The sequence below is a fragment of the Pseudophryne corroboree genome, chromosome 3 (genome assembly GCF_028390025.1).
Source record: "Pseudophryne corroboree isolate aPseCor3 chromosome 3, aPseCor3.hap2, whole genome shotgun sequence".
NCBI classification, from domain to species: domain Eukaryota; kingdom Metazoa; phylum Chordata; class Amphibia; order Anura; family Myobatrachidae; genus Pseudophryne; species Pseudophryne corroboree.
This window is the reverse complement of record NC_086446.1, coordinates 67,509,090-67,526,311: the sequence shown is the minus strand read 5'-3', so window position 1 is coordinate 67,526,311 and position 17,222 is coordinate 67,509,090. Positions and strand designations below refer to the sequence as shown.

The 17,222-nt window shown below is 47.5% G+C and overlaps 1 protein-coding gene across 1 annotated transcript; it reads right to left on the bottom strand.

Annotated features, from left to right (window-relative positions):
- Positions 1-2,429: 2,429 nt before the first annotated feature.
- Positions 2,430-16,947, bottom strand: LOC135054745 (gastrula zinc finger protein XlCGF26.1-like). The gene is made up of 3 exons (XM_063958045.1): positions 16,871-16,947; positions 13,438-13,582; positions 2,430-4,729 (listed from the first exon to the last, which is right to left on the bottom strand). Exon 3 carries the CDS (start codon positions 4,710-4,712, stop codon positions 2,883-2,885), a length of 1,830 nt encoding a protein of 609 aa, XP_063814115.1. The 5' UTR covers positions 4,713-4,729; positions 13,438-13,582; positions 16,871-16,947; the 3' UTR covers positions 2,430-2,882.
- Positions 16,948-17,222: the final 275 nt, after the last annotated feature.

The window sequence follows — 17,222 nt, the reverse complement described above, 5'->3', positions numbered from 1 at the left end:
CCGTGTACATGGATTTGAGCGTATTATCAATTTTACGATCAGCCGGCTCTTTCAAGGTAGTAGATCCTGGAACCGGTAAAACCACCTTTTTTGAGAGTCTGGATACTGACGCGTCAACAATAGGCGGGTTTTCCCATTTTTTCCTATCCTTTACCGGGAAAGGAAACGCTACCAGAACCCTTTTAGGTATCTGGAATTTTTTATCCGGGTTTTACCAAGCCTTTTCAAATATAGCATTTAATTCCTTTGACGCAGGGAAGGTTAGCGAGGCTTTCTTATTTTCAGTGAAGTAAGCCTCCTCAACCTGCTCGGGTGTTGTATCAGCAATATTCAACACATCTCTAATAGCCTCTATCATCAACTGCACCCCTTTTGCAAGAGATGCAGCCCCCGCAACACATCCCCGTCACCGTCTGCAGTACCAGAATCGGTATCCGTATCATCCTGCATGATCTGAGCAAGAGCCTGTTTATGTGAATATACAGCGAGGAGCCCTGAGGTACCAGAACTGGGCCAGACTGCCATACAGTTCTGTAAAGCCTGAGTTGCAGATTCATTTTGTGCAACCAAATTTGAAATCTGAGAAATCATAGATTTGATAGAGGATAACCACTCAAGCTCCCTTGCTGGAATCTGTGCTAAACCAGTGCAATCCTGATTACATGGAATGGGATTCTCCTGAAAGGACATATCCTCTGCAGCATATGACACAGAGTCCCTGGACATTGCTTAATGGAGACCACAGGCACTCCACACACACACACACACACACACACACACACACACACACACACACACACACACACACACACACGGGAGGGCAGACAGAAGTTTCACCCCCAAGAATGGCAAGAGAGACACAGAGATTGGAGCCAACCCACACACAGCGCTTTTAATATAAAGGGAGATCCCCTATCAGCGCTGACTGTGCACCTTAATAGGTTACACGGTTGTTTTGCAGCCTACCCCCCCTTCTACAACCCCTTGGTACCGTGAGAGATAGCTGGAGTTGCTGTGGAGGGACTTGCTCTTCACTGACAGAGTTGTGCAGGCAGGAAAATGGAGCCGAACGCTGCTGGGTCCGCTCTGAGAAGCTCCGCCCCCAAAATGGCGCCGTCTTCCCGCTCTTCATAGGATTATACTGGCCTGAGGATTTGTGCTGGCTGAGATCCGGGGACCCCGACAGGCTGTGTGACCAGTGTAGGGTGTAGGCGCTGGCTCAGGGTGCCCCTCACAGCGCCGCACTATGTACCGCTGAGTCTCCAGAGTGCAGTTAATACTACGCTCCTACCCGCATGCCGCCATCTTCACACCGGCCCCCGGCTTGCTAGGGGAGTCGGTGACTCACTCGCCACAAATCTTCAGCTCTGTAAGGGGGTGGCGGCATGCTGCCAGGGTGAGCAATCCCCTGTGGCAGGGAACGATCTATTCCCTCAGAAGCTCAGTGTCCTGTCAGCGGAGTTAGTGGCTCAGACCCCGCAGGGATGGCACTACTCCCCCCCTTAGTCCCACGAAGCAGGGAGGCTGTTGCCAGCAGCCTCCCTGTAAAATAATAAACTCTAAAAATAAACTTTACTAGAGAAACTCTGTAGAGCGCCCCTAGCTGTGACCGGTTCCTCCGGGCACATTTTCTAAACCGAGTCTGGTAGGAGGGGCATAGAGGGAGGAGCCAGCCCAAACTCTTAAAAGTGCCAATGGCTCCTGGTGGACCCGTCTATACCCCATGGTACTAATATGGACCCCAGCATCCTCTAGGACGTAAGAGAAAATAGCAAGCGAGCGATCAGGTCTGAATGACCCCCTAAATTGGGGATTTGGTCAGGATTAATGGTGTCCTTAATGCTGAGAAATACAGGCAGGCACTTATCCATCATGCAGTACCATCAGGGAGGCATCTCATTGGCTCAAAAAAAAAAATTCTGCAGCGGGACAATGCCCCCAAACATACAACCAATGTCATTAAGAACTATCTTCAGAGTCCTGGAAGTGATTAAATGGCCCCCACAGAGCCCTGAACTCAACATCACTGAGTCTGTCTGGGATTAGATGAAAAGATAGAAGGATTTGAACAAGTCTACATCCACAGAAGATCTGTGGGGGAAGCGGTTAAAATACCGCTAGTCAAGAACCCGGCGGTCACAATCCCGACTAGCAGTGAAATGCTGGTGCCTGAATACCAGCGAGGAAGGTGATTCTCCCTCTATGGGTGTGAGAATATTGGGGGTAATTCCAAGTTGATCGCAGCAGGATTTTTGATAGCAATTGGGCAAAACCATGTGCACTGCAGGGGAGGCAGATATAACATGTGCAGAAAGAGTTAGATTTGCGTGGGTTATTTTATTTCTGTGCAGGGTAAATACTGGCTGCTTTAGCCTCCCCTGCAGTGCACATGGTTTTGCCCAATTGCTAACAAAAATCCTGCTGCGATCAACTTGAAATTACCCCCATTACCTGTAGCGAGCACAGCAAGCCACTGTGCTCGCATCCCAGCCGCCGGTCATTTATACTGAACCAATCTGTGGTTAGTTCTCCAAGATGTTTGGAACAACCTCCCTGCAGAGTTCCTTCAAAAACTGTGTGCAAGTGTACCTAGAAGAATTGATGCTGTTTTCAATGTAAAGGGTGATTTAGATTTCTCTTCTGTTCATTGACTTTGCATTTTGATAATTGATCAAAATAAACCATTAACACTTCTATTTTTGAAAGCATCCGTACTTTGCGCCATTTTTTTCACACCTGCCTAAAACTTTTGCACAGTTCTAATATATATATATATATATATATATACACATACAGACTGTATACATACATACATATTTATTCTTTATCCTGGAAAAGTTATAATAATTGTTCTTCTATTATGATTAGACTATATTCCGCATTCAGGACACCACTATAGCTTCTATCTTGTTGTGAACTTTCTGATGAAGAATGAGGCCGGATTTGACGGCAAAACATTTCCCACACACGAAACACTCGTAGGGCTTCTCTCCCGTGTGTCTGTGCTGGTGTATCGCCAGATCCGATTTATGAAGGAAACACTTCCCGCAGACATTGCAGCAGTGGGATTTTTCCCCATTGTGAGTCTTCTGGTGGTTGTACAGATACGCTTTCCTTGTAAAACTTTTCCCGCACTCAGAGCAAGAAAACGGTTTCTCCCCTCTGTGGGTTTTCATGTGTTCACCTACGTAGGACTTACTGGCGTAACACTTACCACATTCCGGGCACGAGTACGGCTTTTCATTCGAGTGGCACTTTTGATGTATGGTCACGTCCGATTTGTTCATAAAACATTTGCCACATTCAGGGCAGGGAAAGGGTCTGATCCCTGTGTGCTTTTTTTGATGATGGGCGAGGCCTGACCTTCCAAAAAAACTTTTGCCACACTCGTCGCAGCAGAAGGGCTTCTCCCCTGTGTGGATGCGCTGGTGGTCGGTCAGGATGGTTTTACGGGAGAACCCTTTCCCGCACTTGGGGCACAGATACGGCTTCTCGCCCGTGTGGGTTTGTTTGTGCCTGTCGAGCGTTACTTTCAAGGTATAACATTTCCCGCAGTCCGAGCAGCAGTAGGGCTTCTCGCCCGTGTGAATTCTCTGGTGTTTGATCAGATTTGCCATGGAGGCAAAAAAGTTCCCACATTCGGCGCAGAAAAACGGTTTCTCCCCCGTGTGCGTGTTTAAATGCCTGCTGAACTCCGCCTTGACAGCAAAACCTTTCCCGCATTCCGGGCAGGTGAACGGCTTCTCTCCTGTGTGTTTCATCCGGTGGACGTTCAGGTTGGACCTGCAGGAGAAGCGCTCGGCGCACTCCGGGCACGCAAAGGGCTTCTCGCCGGTGTGGATGCGCTGGTGCGCGGCGAGGATGGGCTTGGTGCTGAAACACTGTCCACATTCGGAGCAAGGGAATGGTTTTTCTATTGTGTGGCTTTTCTGGTGTGAAACGAGTCTGGACTCCAGGGAGAAATGTTTTCCGCACTCATTACAGGTAAATGGCTTCCCTGTACTTTGGCACGATACCGATCCCTCATTGACACGAGTAGATGCATGCTGCGCCTGCGTGTTATCAGTAGAGGAATAACCGTCAGTGTCTGCAAGGTCTTCTACACTTGAGACCGATTCCTCCTTAATATGAATCGATGTGAACTGCGTCTCTGTAGGATCTGTGGGTATACATACCTCAGTGAGATTTTCTTCTTCTTCAGAGGTGTCTTCTGCCTCTACGTCAGTAGCTTTATGTTCTGCTGGTGAACAAATGTCCGGGTCTGCAGAACTTTCTTCTTCCGGTAATAAAGATTCCCCCTTTATATTAATAAGAATAGTTGAATACTGTGCATCTTCTGTGGGTGTGCAAGTGTCAGTGTCTGTGAGGTCTCCTCCATCACACGATTCCCCCTTAATAGGGGTAGATGAATACTGTGTGTGATCTGTGGGTGTATCAAGCTCCGTATCTGTGAGGTTTCCGTCCGCACTTGAGACGGATTCCTCCTTAATGTGAAATTGCGAATAATCGTTATACATTTCACTGTCCGTCACATTCTCTTCAGATTCTTCCTTAATCGTACCTTGCGGATTTGCCACAAATTCCTCGGTCACATTTTCAACACAAATATTACTGTTTATGTTGCACGCGGTTGGGAATTTCTCTTCCTGTTTATCCCCAATAACACTGTGATTTTCATTTGTTAAACCTGGCGTGGGAAACTGGGAGTCCATTCCTTCGGGTGATAAATCTGTGGATAGAAAATACATCATGAAAATTGCTGAATGCAAATTTCCGTAACAGGTTCCAAACATACCTGGGTCCACCTAACGCTCTGCCCCATCCCCTCCCCACTCTGTCCCCACTGAATATTTCCCCAGTTCCCACAGAATGATCCCTCCTCTATCTTCTAAGGTCATTCCCAAAGCCCCTGAGCTCTGCAGTCCTTATCCATTCTACAATTCTCTTAGCCATTGAGAGTATGAAGTTGGAATACAGGCACAAATAAACACTGTCTATTGAAATAGATGCAATAGATAGTGGGGTATCCGGTCAGATGGTCGACAATGTTAAGGTCGACACTCATTAGGTCGACCACTATTGGTTGACATGGACAAATTATCGACGCATAAAAAGGTCGACACGTGAAAAGATCGACATGGGGTTTTTTGGGAACTTTTACATACTTTACGATCCATGTGGACTACGATTGGGAACGGTAACCTGTACCGAGCGCAGCGAGGCACCTTGCCCGGACGCGGTGCACTAATTGGGGTTCCCCGTCACTTTACGCAGAATACGACACCAACAAACGTTTTAAAAAAACTCATGTTGACCTTTCATGTGTCAACCATTAGTCCATGTCGACCATGTCAATGTCGACCAATAGTGGTCGACCTAAAGAGTGTCGACCTTAACATTGTCGACCATTCATACCGGAACCAGACAGTGGTGGCTTCAAACGCTACTCAAAACAAAGCAAGGCATTAAGGGCCTAATTCAGAGTTGATCACAGCAGCAAATATGTTAGCAGTTGGGCAAAACCATGTGCACTGCAAGAGACCCTTATCCTTGTATGCTGCCTGCAGGGCTGTCCATATGTCTTTAGCTGACTCAGATGTAATGGAATAAATGTGCTGCTCAACACTTAAGCCTGTTGTTTCCATGGCGCTCTCTATGTCGTCTGGGTTTGGACTGTCCCCTGGATCAACTATAACTTTTCACAACTGTGTATCTGGGCCCAAAACCTCTTGATATTATACATATGTGTGTACTATTGGCAGTGAAATGAGGAGTACAATAGCTACACCAGTGTATAAGAAGATGCAATAGACAGCCAATGGTGCTTAACCATGTGTCTGGTTTATTTGAAGTGCAAGTGTTTTTTGTACAGCCGTACTCAGTGTTGCACACTTCAGGTACTTTTGATGGAGCGAAGCATACAGAGGACCAGCCGGTCATATATATGTGGGTAGCGGTGTGGTAATACAGTAATAAGATTGCGCCACACATGTGCATAAGTATAAAAGCCCGCTATCTTAGTTAGGTACAGATGCTTCACAATGGAGCACCTTGGAAATAGCGCAGTAGCGCAATCCAAGTCTTCAACAGAAAGAACCCGTTACAGCCACCACCAAAGAGGTGCTGCAGCAGCCACAACATCCAAGAGTAAGCATGTCCATGTGTCTGTGAAAATGTCTGGCGGTGGCAGTGACTACTCTCCAGCACCTGGGGTGTGTTTGGTGGCCAAGGCTCACCAGTACGACTGGATCACTAATGGGTGGTTACTAACGGCAACAAGGAACCCCAGCTGATCCAATTCTTTAACCTGTAAATAGAATTTTCTCTAACGTCCTAGAGGATGCTGGGACTCCGTAAGGACCATGGGGATAGACGGGCTCCGCAGGAGACATGGGCACTTTAAGAAAGACTTTGGATCTGGGTGTGCACTGGCTCCTCCCTCTATGCCCCTCCTCCAGACCTCAGTTTGATACAGTGCCCAGAGGAGATGGGTGCACTGCAGGGAGCTCTCCTGAGTTTCTTGCTAAGAAAGTATTTTAATTAGGTTTTTTATTTTCAGGGAGCACTGCTGGCAACAGACTCCCTGCATCGTGGGACTGAGGAGAGAGAAACAGCCCTACTTCTATGAGTTTCAAGGTCCTGTTTCTTAGGCTACTGGACACCATTAGCTCCAGAGGGAGTCGGAACACAGGTCTCACCCTGGAGTTCGTCCCAGAGCCGCGCCGCCGTCCTCCTCGCAGAGCCAGAAGACAGAAGCTGGGTGAGTATGAGAAGAAAGAAGGCTTCAAAGGCGTCAGAAGACTTCGTGCACTGCAGCTGTGCGCCATTGCTCCCATACACCTCACACACTCCGGTCACTGTAAGGGTGCAGGGCGCAGGGGGGGGCGCCCTGGGCAGCAATATAAACCTCTATTATGGCATAAACACATATATACATGTACAGCAAGTTATTTCAGCGCTACTGGGGAGACATTCTGTGTTTTGTCTGGGTTATATAGGGGTGTGTGCTGGCATACTCTCTCTCTGTCTCTCCAAAGGGCCTGGTGGGGAACTGTCTTCAGATAAGAGCTTCCCTGTGTGTGTGGGGTGTGTCGGTACGCGTGTGTCGACATGTATGAAGTGGAAGGCTCACCTAAGGAGGAGGGGGAGTGTATGAATGTCAGATCTCCGTCGGCAGCGCAGACACCGGACTGGATGGAGATGTGGAATGTCTTGAGTGCTAATGTTAATTTATTACACAAGAGATTAGACAAGGCTGAGGCTAGGGAACAGTCAGGTAGTCGGACCATGCCTGTCCCTGTGTCACCGGGACCTTCCGGGTCTCAGAAACGCACATTGTCCCAAATAATGGACACAGATACCGACACGGATTCAGACTCCAGTGTCGACTATGAGGAGGCAAAATTACAGCCAAAAGTGGCTAAGGGCATTCGATATATGATTATTGCAATAAAAGAGGTTTTGCATATCACGGAGGAACCCCCTGTCCCTGACAAGAGGGTACACATGTATAAAGAGAAAAAGCCTGAGGTCACTTTTCCATCCTCGTATGAGCTGAGAGAGCTGTGCGAAAAGGCTTGGGAATCTCCAGACAAGAGGCTGCAGATTCCCAAAAGGATTCTTATGGCGTATCCTTTCCCGCAGACGGATAGGATACGATGGGAGTCTTCTCCTAAGTTGGACAAGGCTTTAACACGTTTATCAAAAAAAGATAGCGCTGCCATCACAAGATACGGCTACCCTCAAGGATGCTGCTGATCGCAGACAGGAGGTTACCATGAAGTCCATTTACACACATTCAGGTACAATTCTTAGACCGGCAATGGCGTCGGCCTGGGTTTGTAGTGCTGTTGCAGCATGGACAGACTCCTTATCTACGGAAATTGAGACCCTAGATAAGGATACCATTTTAATGACCCTAGCGCATATAAAAGATGCTGCGTTATATATGAGGGATGCTCAAAGAGACATTTGTTTGCTAAGTTCCAGAATAAACGCTATGTCTGTTTCTGCTAGGCGAGTCTTATGGACCCGGCAGTGGACGGGTGATGCCGACTCAAAGAGGCATATGGAGTCTTTGCCGTACAAAGGTGAGGAGTTATTTGGAGAAGGCCTCTCGGACCTCGTCTCCACAGCTACGGCAGGTAAATCGAATTTTTTGCCTTATGTTCCCTCACAGCCTAAGAAAGCGCCTCATTATCAAATGCAGTCCTTTCGTTCGAATAAAAGCAAAAGAGTACGAGGATCGTCCTTTCTTGCCAGAGGTAAGGGCAGAGGAAAAAAGCTGAACGCAGCTAGTTCCCAGGAACAGAAGTCCTCCCCTGCCTCTGCAAAATCCACCGCATGACGCTGGGGCTTCCCTGGGCGAGTCCGCTCAAGTGGGGGCACGTCTTCGACTTTTCAGCCACATCTGGGTTCATTCACAGGTGGATCCCTGGGAAATACAAATTGTTTCTCAGGGATACAAGCTGGAATTCGAGGAGGTGCCTCCTCGCCGTTTTTTCAAATCGGCTCTACCTGCGGCTCCCTCAGAGAGTTAGTGTTGAATGCAATACAAAAATTGTATCTTCAACAGGTAGTGGTCAAGGTTCCTCTACTGCAGCAAGGAAAGGGTTATTACTCAACCCTGTTTGTGGTTCTGAACCCGGTCGGTTCGGTCAGACCTATTTTGAATTTAAAATCCCTGAACTTATACTTGAAAAAGTTCAAGTTCAAGATGGAATCGCTCAGGGCGGGACCGCCTGGAAGGGGGGGATTTTATGGTTTCCCTGGACATAAAGGATGCATACCTTCATGTTCCAATATTTCCTCCTCATCAGACATTCCTGAGATTTGCTGTACAGGATTGTCATTACCAATTTCAGACGTTGCCGTTTGGGCTTTCAACGGCCCCGAGGATTTTCACCAAGGTAATGGCGGAAATGATGGTGCTCCTACGCAAGCGAGGGGTCACAATTATCCCGTACTTGGACGATCTCCTCATAAAAGCGAGATCTCAGGAGAAGTTACTGGACAGCGTGTCTCTGTCTTTGAATGTGTTACAGCAACACGGCTGGATTCTCAATATCCCGAAGTCACAGTTGGTTCCTACGACGCGTCTGACCTTCTTGGGCTTGATTTTGGACACAGACCAGAAGAAGGTTTTTCTTCCGATGGAAAAAGCTCTGGTCAGGAACCTATTGAAGGCAAAACAGGTGTCAGTGCATCACTGCACTCGAGTCCTGGGGAAAATGGTGGCATCGTACGAAGCCATTCCCTTCGGCAGGTTAAATGCGAGGACCTTCCAATGGGACCTACTGGACAAGTGGTCCGGGTCACATCTACAAATGCATCAGAGGATCACCCTGTACCCCAGAGCCAGGGTGTCTCTCCTGTGGTGGCTGCAGAGTGCTCACCTCCTAGAGGGTCGCAGGTTTGGCATTCAGGACTGGATCCTGGTGACCACAGACGCAAGTGGATTTTGCAGAGGCAGGGGAGGACTTCTGTTCCTGGGAACTAGCTGTGTGCAGCTTTTTTCCTTTGCCCTTACCTCTGGCAAGAAAGGACGAACCTCGTACTCTTTTGCTTTTATTCGAACGAAAGGACTGCATTTGATAATGAGGCGCTTTCTTAGGCTGTGGGGGAACATAAAACAAAAATTCGATTTACCTGCGTAGCTGTGGAGACGAGGTCCGAAAGGCCTTCTCCAAATAACTCCTCACCATTGCAAGGCAAAGACTCCATATGCCTCTTTGAGTCGGCATCACCCGTCCACTGCCGGGTCCATAAGACTCGCCTAGCAGAAACAGACATAGCGTTTATTCTGGAACTGAGCAAACAAATGTCTCTTTGAGCATCCTTCATATATAACGTAGCATCTTTTATATGCCCTGGGGTCATTAAAATGGTATCCTTATCTAGGGTCTCAAATTCCGTAGATAAGGAATCTGTCCATGCTGCGACAGCACTACAAACCCAGGCCGACGCCATTGCCGGTCTAAGAATTGTACCTGAATGTGTGTAAATGGACTTCATGGTAACCTCCTGTCTGCGATCAGCAGCATCCTTGAGGGTAGCCGTATCTTGTGATGGCAGCGCTATCTTTTTTGATAAACGTGTTAAAGCCTTGTCCACCTTAGGAGAAGACTCCCATCGTATCCTATCCGTCTGCGGGAAAGGATACGCCATAAGAATCCTTTTGGGAATCTGCAGCCTCTTGTCTGGAGATTCCCAAGCCTTTTCGCACAGCTCTCTCAGCTCATACGAGGATGAAAAAGTGACCTCAGGCTTTTTCTCTTTATACATGTGTACCCTCTTGTCAGGGACAGGGGGTTCCTCCGTGATATGCAAAACCTCTTTTATTGCAATAATCATATATCGAATGCCCTTAGCCACTTTTGGCTGTAATTTTGCCTCCTCATAGTCGACACTGGAGTCTGAATCCGTGTCGGTATCTGTGTCCATTATTTGGGACAATGTGCGTTTCTGAGACCCGGAAGGTCCCGGTGACACAGGGACAGGCATGGTCCGACTACCTGACTGTTCCCTAGCCTCAGCCTTGTCTAATCTCTTGTGTAATAAATTTACACTAGCACTCAAGACATTCCACATCTCCATCCAGTCCTGTGTCGGCGCTGCCGACGGAGATCTGACATTCATACACTCCCCCTCCTCCTTAGGTGAGCCTTCCACTTCATACATGTCGACACACGCGTACCGACACACCCCACACACACAGGGAAGCTCTTATCTGAAGACAGTTCCCCACCAGGCCCTTTGGAGAGACAGAGAGAGAGTATGCCAGCACACACCCCAGCGCTATATAACCCAGGCAAAACACAGAATGTTTCCCCAGTAGCGCTGAAATAACTTGTTTTTCGCCAATTATGTGCCCCCCCCCCCCTCTTGAAAAACCCACTGTCACCTCAGTAAGCAGGGGAGAGTCCGGGGAGCTTCCTCTCAGCGCTGTGCTGTGGAGAAAAATGGCGCTGGTGAGTGCTGAGGGAGAAGCCCCACCCCCTCGGCAGCGGGCTTCTGTCCCACTCAAATTATTCAAAAACATGGCGGGGGCTCTTTATATACATGTACAGTGCCCAGCTGAACATGTATATATGTGTTTATGCCATAATAGAGGTTTATATTGCTGCCCAGGGCGCCCCCCCTGCGCTCTGCACCCTTACAGTGACCGGAGTGTGTGAGGTGTATGGGAGCAATGGTGCACAGCTGCAGTGCTGTGCGTTACCTCAGTGAAGATCACGAAGTCTTCTGCCGCCTTTGAAGCCTTCTTTCTTCTCATACTCACCCGGCTTCTATCTTCTGGCTCTGCGAGGAGGACGGCGGCGCGGCTCTGGGACGAACTCCAGGGTGAGACCTGTGTTCCGACTCCCTCTGGAGCTAATGGTGTCCAGTAGCCTAAGAAACAGGACCTTGAAACTCAGAGAAGTAGGGCTGTTTCTCTCTCCTCAGTCCCACGATGCAGGGAGTCTGTTGCCAGCAGGCTCCCTGAAAATAAAAAGCCTAATTAAAATACTTTCTTAGCAGGAAACTCAGGAGAGCTCCCTGCAGTGCACCCATCTCCTCTGGGCACAGTATCAAACTGAGGTCTGGAGGAGGGGCATAGAGGGAGGAGCCAGTGCACACCCAGAGTCAAAGTCTTTCTTAAAGTGCCCATGTCTCCTGCGGAGCCCGTCTATCCCCATGGTCCTTACGGAGTCCCAGCATCCTATAGGACGTTAGAGAAATAAGATTTTAAACCTACCGGTAAATCTTTTTCTCATAGTCCGTAGAGGATGCTGGGCGCCCGTCCCAAGTGAGGACTACTTCTGCAAGACTTGTATATAGTTATTGCTTTCATAAGGGTTATGTTATAGTTTCGTCGGTTTTGGACCGATGATATGTTGTTTTTTCATACTGTTAACTAGATAGTATATCACAAGTTATACGGTGTGATTGGTGTGGCTGGTATGAATCTTGCCCTTGGATTAACTAAAATCCTTTCCTCGTACTGTCCGTCTCCTCTGGGCACAGTTTCTCTAACTGAGGTCTGGAGGAGGGGCATAGAGGGAGGAGCCAGTGCACACCCAGATCCAAAGTCTTTCTTAAAGTGCCCATGTCTCCTGCGGAGCCTGTCTATCCCCATGGTCCTTACGGAGTCCCAGCATCCTCTACGGACTACGAGAAAAAGATTTACCGGTAGGTTTAAAATCTTATTTTTCTTTAGCACGATCATGACAGTTTTTAGTTTTATATTTCTAGCACTGAACACCAGATTCTACAATTCTCTAAGCTGTGGAGAGTATGAACTTGGAGTACAGGCGCCAATTTAATAGATTTTGAAGAACCATGCATGTATAAAATCAGTTACCTGAGGGATTTACTCTATGTGAAACGCTTATGGGGTTTGCAAAGCCTATGACTGGTTAACAAAGATACAAATTTACAACTGTATTTATTATGACCCCTGGAACCTCTTATCAGCTCAATTAATTTTTGCACCAAAATTAGCGATGATCAAAGTTGTCCCAAACACTGGATGAACAATTTAATAGCTGGTTACATTATATAACACTGGGCTTGAAACTATGACACCTCCTCTCACTGGGTAACAGAAGGTGGATACTGATTCTCCATCATCACGTCCTTGTACAGACCCGTGTGTCCTTCTATATACTCCCACTCCCGCATGGAGAGATAGTGACATCCTCACACCTTATAGTAACCTGACACACACAATGACATAGTCATCACCCAGACACCCCCCCTGGTGTTACTGTATAATGCCCCATTCCCAGCAGTCACCTCTCCAGTCATCACCCAGACACCTCCCCTGGTGTTACTGTATAATGGCCCATTCCCAGCAGTCACCTCTCAAGTCATTACCCAGACACCTCCCCTGGTGTTACTGTATAATGCCCCATTCCCAGCAGTCACCTCTCCAGTCATCACCCAGACACCTCCCCTGGTGTTACTGTATAATGTCCCATTCCCAGCAGTTACCTCTCCAGTCATTACCCAGACACCTCCCCTGGTGTTACTGTATAATGCCCCATTCCCAGCAGTCACCTCTCCAGTCATCACCCAGACACCTCCCCTGGTGTTACTGTATAATGTCCCATTCCCAGCAGTCACCTCTCCAGTCATCACCCAGACACCTCCCCTGGTGTTACTGTATAATGCCCCATTCCCAGCAGTCACCTCTCCAGTCATCACCCAGACACCTCCCCTGGTGTTACTGTATAATGTCCCATTCCCAGCAGTCACCTCTCCAGTCATCACCCAGACACCTCCCCTGGTGTTACTGCATAATGCCCCATTCCCAGCAGTCACCTCTCCAGTCATCACCCAGACACCTCCCCTGGTGTTACTGTATAATGTCCCATTCCCAGCAGTCACCTCTCCAGTCATCACCCAGACACCTCCCCTGGTGTTACTGTATAATGTCCCATTCCCAGCAGTCACCTCTCCAGTCAGCAGCTGAAGGAGCTTAGTGATGAGTTCCAGGATCTTCTGCTCATTGTCTCGCTCATGTATCAGTGAGTAGAGGCACAACGACGGTGCTCTGGGTCCTGCCCAATCCTCCCGCAGATTTCTTCACAATATAAACCTAAATAATGAGAAAGACTAATCAATATCATCGCGCAAAGACAGAGAGAAGCCTTATGTATAAACAAGTCTCTTCACAGGTCATATTCGGTCATGCATTGGCCTTATCTCATGTTACCTCATCCACATAAAACAGAGCATCCTAGTGACTGGCATACAATACAAAGAACATCACAGTGACCGGCAAACAATACAGTGAGCATGACACTGACCGGCATACAATACAGTGAGCATCACAGTGACTGTCATACAGTATAGAGAGCATCATACTAACCAGAATACAATAGAGAGATTGTCATACATTTTAGCAATGGTATTATGCAGGGCTTGACAAATCCCAGGGGCCAGCTAGCCATGGCCCCTAGATTTTGCTGCCTGGCTACCAGATTTTGGATGAAAGAAGCAGATCCTCTTCAGCCCCAACTGAGATTTTTGGAGGCATGCCTGTATTGCGGCAGTCATTTCTTGCACAGGAGTGCATGTGCTGAGTGTCTGTCCTGGCCTGCGGTGACTGATGTGCCTTCTGTCCTATCCTGCTCTGTCTGTTGTCTCCAAACTCCAGCTGCATAGAGATCTCCAATAAGAGGGTCTATGTGTGGCCAGGGATTGCGGCTTCGGATGGGTAGTGATGTGGCCACAGGGTAGAAGGGATTGTCTGCCTGGAGGTACCCGCTTATTTGTGTGGCCGTGGGGGTTGGTTGCCCATGGGGGTTAGTCGCTCATCAATGTGGCCGGAGAGGGGGGGAGTGGGGGGTTGTTGTTTGTCTGGGGGTAGCTGTACTGTGGTGTGGGTGCAGAGGGCTGATATGCCTGGCAGTATCCCCTTAGTTGAATGACCCTGGGGGCTGGTTGCCTAGGGGGGGGGGGGGGGGGGGGGAGTGAATGAATAGGTAGGATAAACCTGTCTATATAGTGTGTATGAGAGTGAATGAATAAGGAGGATACATCACCTGTCTATATAGTGTGAGTGAGTGAGTGAGTGAGTGAGTGAGTGAGTGAGTGAGTGAGTGAATAAGGAGTATACACCTCTTGTTTATGTAGTGTGTATGAGAGTGAATGAGTAGAAAGGATACACATTCTGTCTATATAGTGTGTATGAGAGTGAATGAATGAAAATGGAGGATACACCTGTCTATATAGTGTGTATGAAAGCAAATGAATAGGGAGGATACACCACTTGTCTATACACAAGTGTCAGTTTTCCCATATATGCACTGGGCCCTTGTATGACTCACCTTCCACAGTGTAACCTTCGAAGTGTGCCCAACTATTCCACTCTGGCTAATCCTACGCGGTGCGCCCAAGATGGCTGCCGCACTTGGTACCTTGTAAGGGTGTAATACACAACCCTTGGAAGTCATTACCGAAAATGCCTTCACCAATCATGCATTTTCACTTTTTTTTTTTCTTTTACTTTTTCATACTTTACGATCCACGTGGACTCCAATTGGGAACGGTAACCTGTAACCTTTTTCCATGCCGACCTTGTCCATGTCGACCTAATGACCATGTCGACATATTTCAGCTGTCGACCTAGTCACTGTCGACCCTATGATCCACACCCAAATGAATGGGGTACAATCACCTCCTTGACATACAATGTATATGGGGGTGAATGAATGGGATATAATCACCTCCTGTACACACAATGTGTATGGAGGTGAATGAATGGGGTATATACTCACCACCTGGGCATACATTGTGTATGTGGGTAACTGATTGGGGTATAATAACCTCTTGGACACACAATATGTATGGCGGTGAATGAATGAGTATACTTACCTCCTGGGCATACAATGTGTATGGAGGTGAATGAATGGGGTATATAATCACCACCTGGGCATACAATGTGTATGTGGGTAAATTATTGGGGTATAATCACCTCTTGGACACACAATATGTATGGCGGTGAATGAATGAGTATACTTACCTCCTGGGCATACAATGTGTATGGGGGTGAATGAATGGGGTATATAATCACCACCTGGGCACACATTGTGTATGTGGGTTAATGATTGCGGTATAATCACCTCTTGGACACACTATATGTATGGCGGTGAATGAATGGATTATACTTACCTCCTGGGCATTCAATGTGTATGGGGGTGAATGAATGGGATATAATCACCTCGTGGACATACATTGTGTATGTGGGTAAATGATTGGGGTATAATCACCTCTTGGACACACAATATGTATGGCGGTGAATGAATGAGTATACTTACCTCGTGGGCATACAATGTGTATGGGGGTGAATGAATGGGGTATATAATCACCACCTGGGCATACATTGTGTATGTGGGTAACTGATTGGGGTATAATCACCTCTTGGACACACAATATGTATGGCGGTGAATGAATGGATTATACTTACCTCCTGGGCATACAATGTGTATGGGGGTGAATTAATGGGATATAATCACCTCGTGGACACACAATGTGTATGGGGGTGGATGAATGGAATATAATCACCTCCTGGGCATACAATGTGTATGGGGGTGACTGAATGGGGTATAATCACCTCCTGGCCATACAATGTGTATGGGGGTGAATGAATGGGATATATAATCACTTTGTGGACACGCAATGAGTATGGGGGTGAATGAATGAGATATAGTCACCTCCTGGGCATACAATGTGTATGGGGGTGACTGAATGGGGTATAATCACCTCCTGGCCATACAATGTGTATGGTGGTGAATGAATGGGATATAATCACTTTGTGGACACGCAATGTGTATGGGGGTGAATGAATGAGATATAGTCACCTCCTGGGCATACAATGTGTATGGGGGTGACTGAATGGGGTATAATCACCTCCTGGCCATACGTGTATGGGGTGAGAGAATGAATGAATGGCATACCTCCCAACATGACCCTCTCCAGGAGGGACAGAATGCTCTGCTTCTGCAGTTTTTTCTTTATTTGTGATTGCTGGCACCTGTTTTGAACAGGTAAATGAATAAAGAAAGGTGTTCAGCACAGGTGATGGCAATCATAAATTAAGAGGGAAGTCCAGGAGCAGAGCATTCTGTCCCTCCTGGAGAGAGTAATGTTGGGAGGTATGGAATGGATTGATTATAATTATCTCCTGTGTATGCACTATGGTTGAATGGGGTACATATTAGGTACACTATGGTGAATGGGTCAGAACCACCTCCTCCTATGTACTGTATACCTATGATCCACGTTATAACGTATATCAGAGTGTATTTAATATTTGAGGATATACAAGATAACGACCTTCATTCTGTATATACAAATAAATATATAAACAACGAGCACCAACCGGTAGCGGCGTCTCTCCATCCCTCACATAACAAATCACGACTAATTTTTCATTCCGGGTTGCCGGTGACATATAACTTCCGCATCCAGAAGCCAGACTTCCGGGCTCTGCGGTCCAGCCGTTTACCGGAGTCTGCGTTCCACCCGGCTTCCGTGTTCAGCGTTCCATGCGCTTGCTGTATTCTGCGTTCCATCCGACTTCCGGGTTCTGCGTTCCATGCACGTGTTCTGCGTTCCATCAGTCTTTCGGGTTGTGCGCGACGTAATTATGTCATTATGACCAGGACCTTTTATAATAATGTGGAATGGCCATTCTGCTAGTCAGTACATGTTTACTGCGGAATATAATTAAT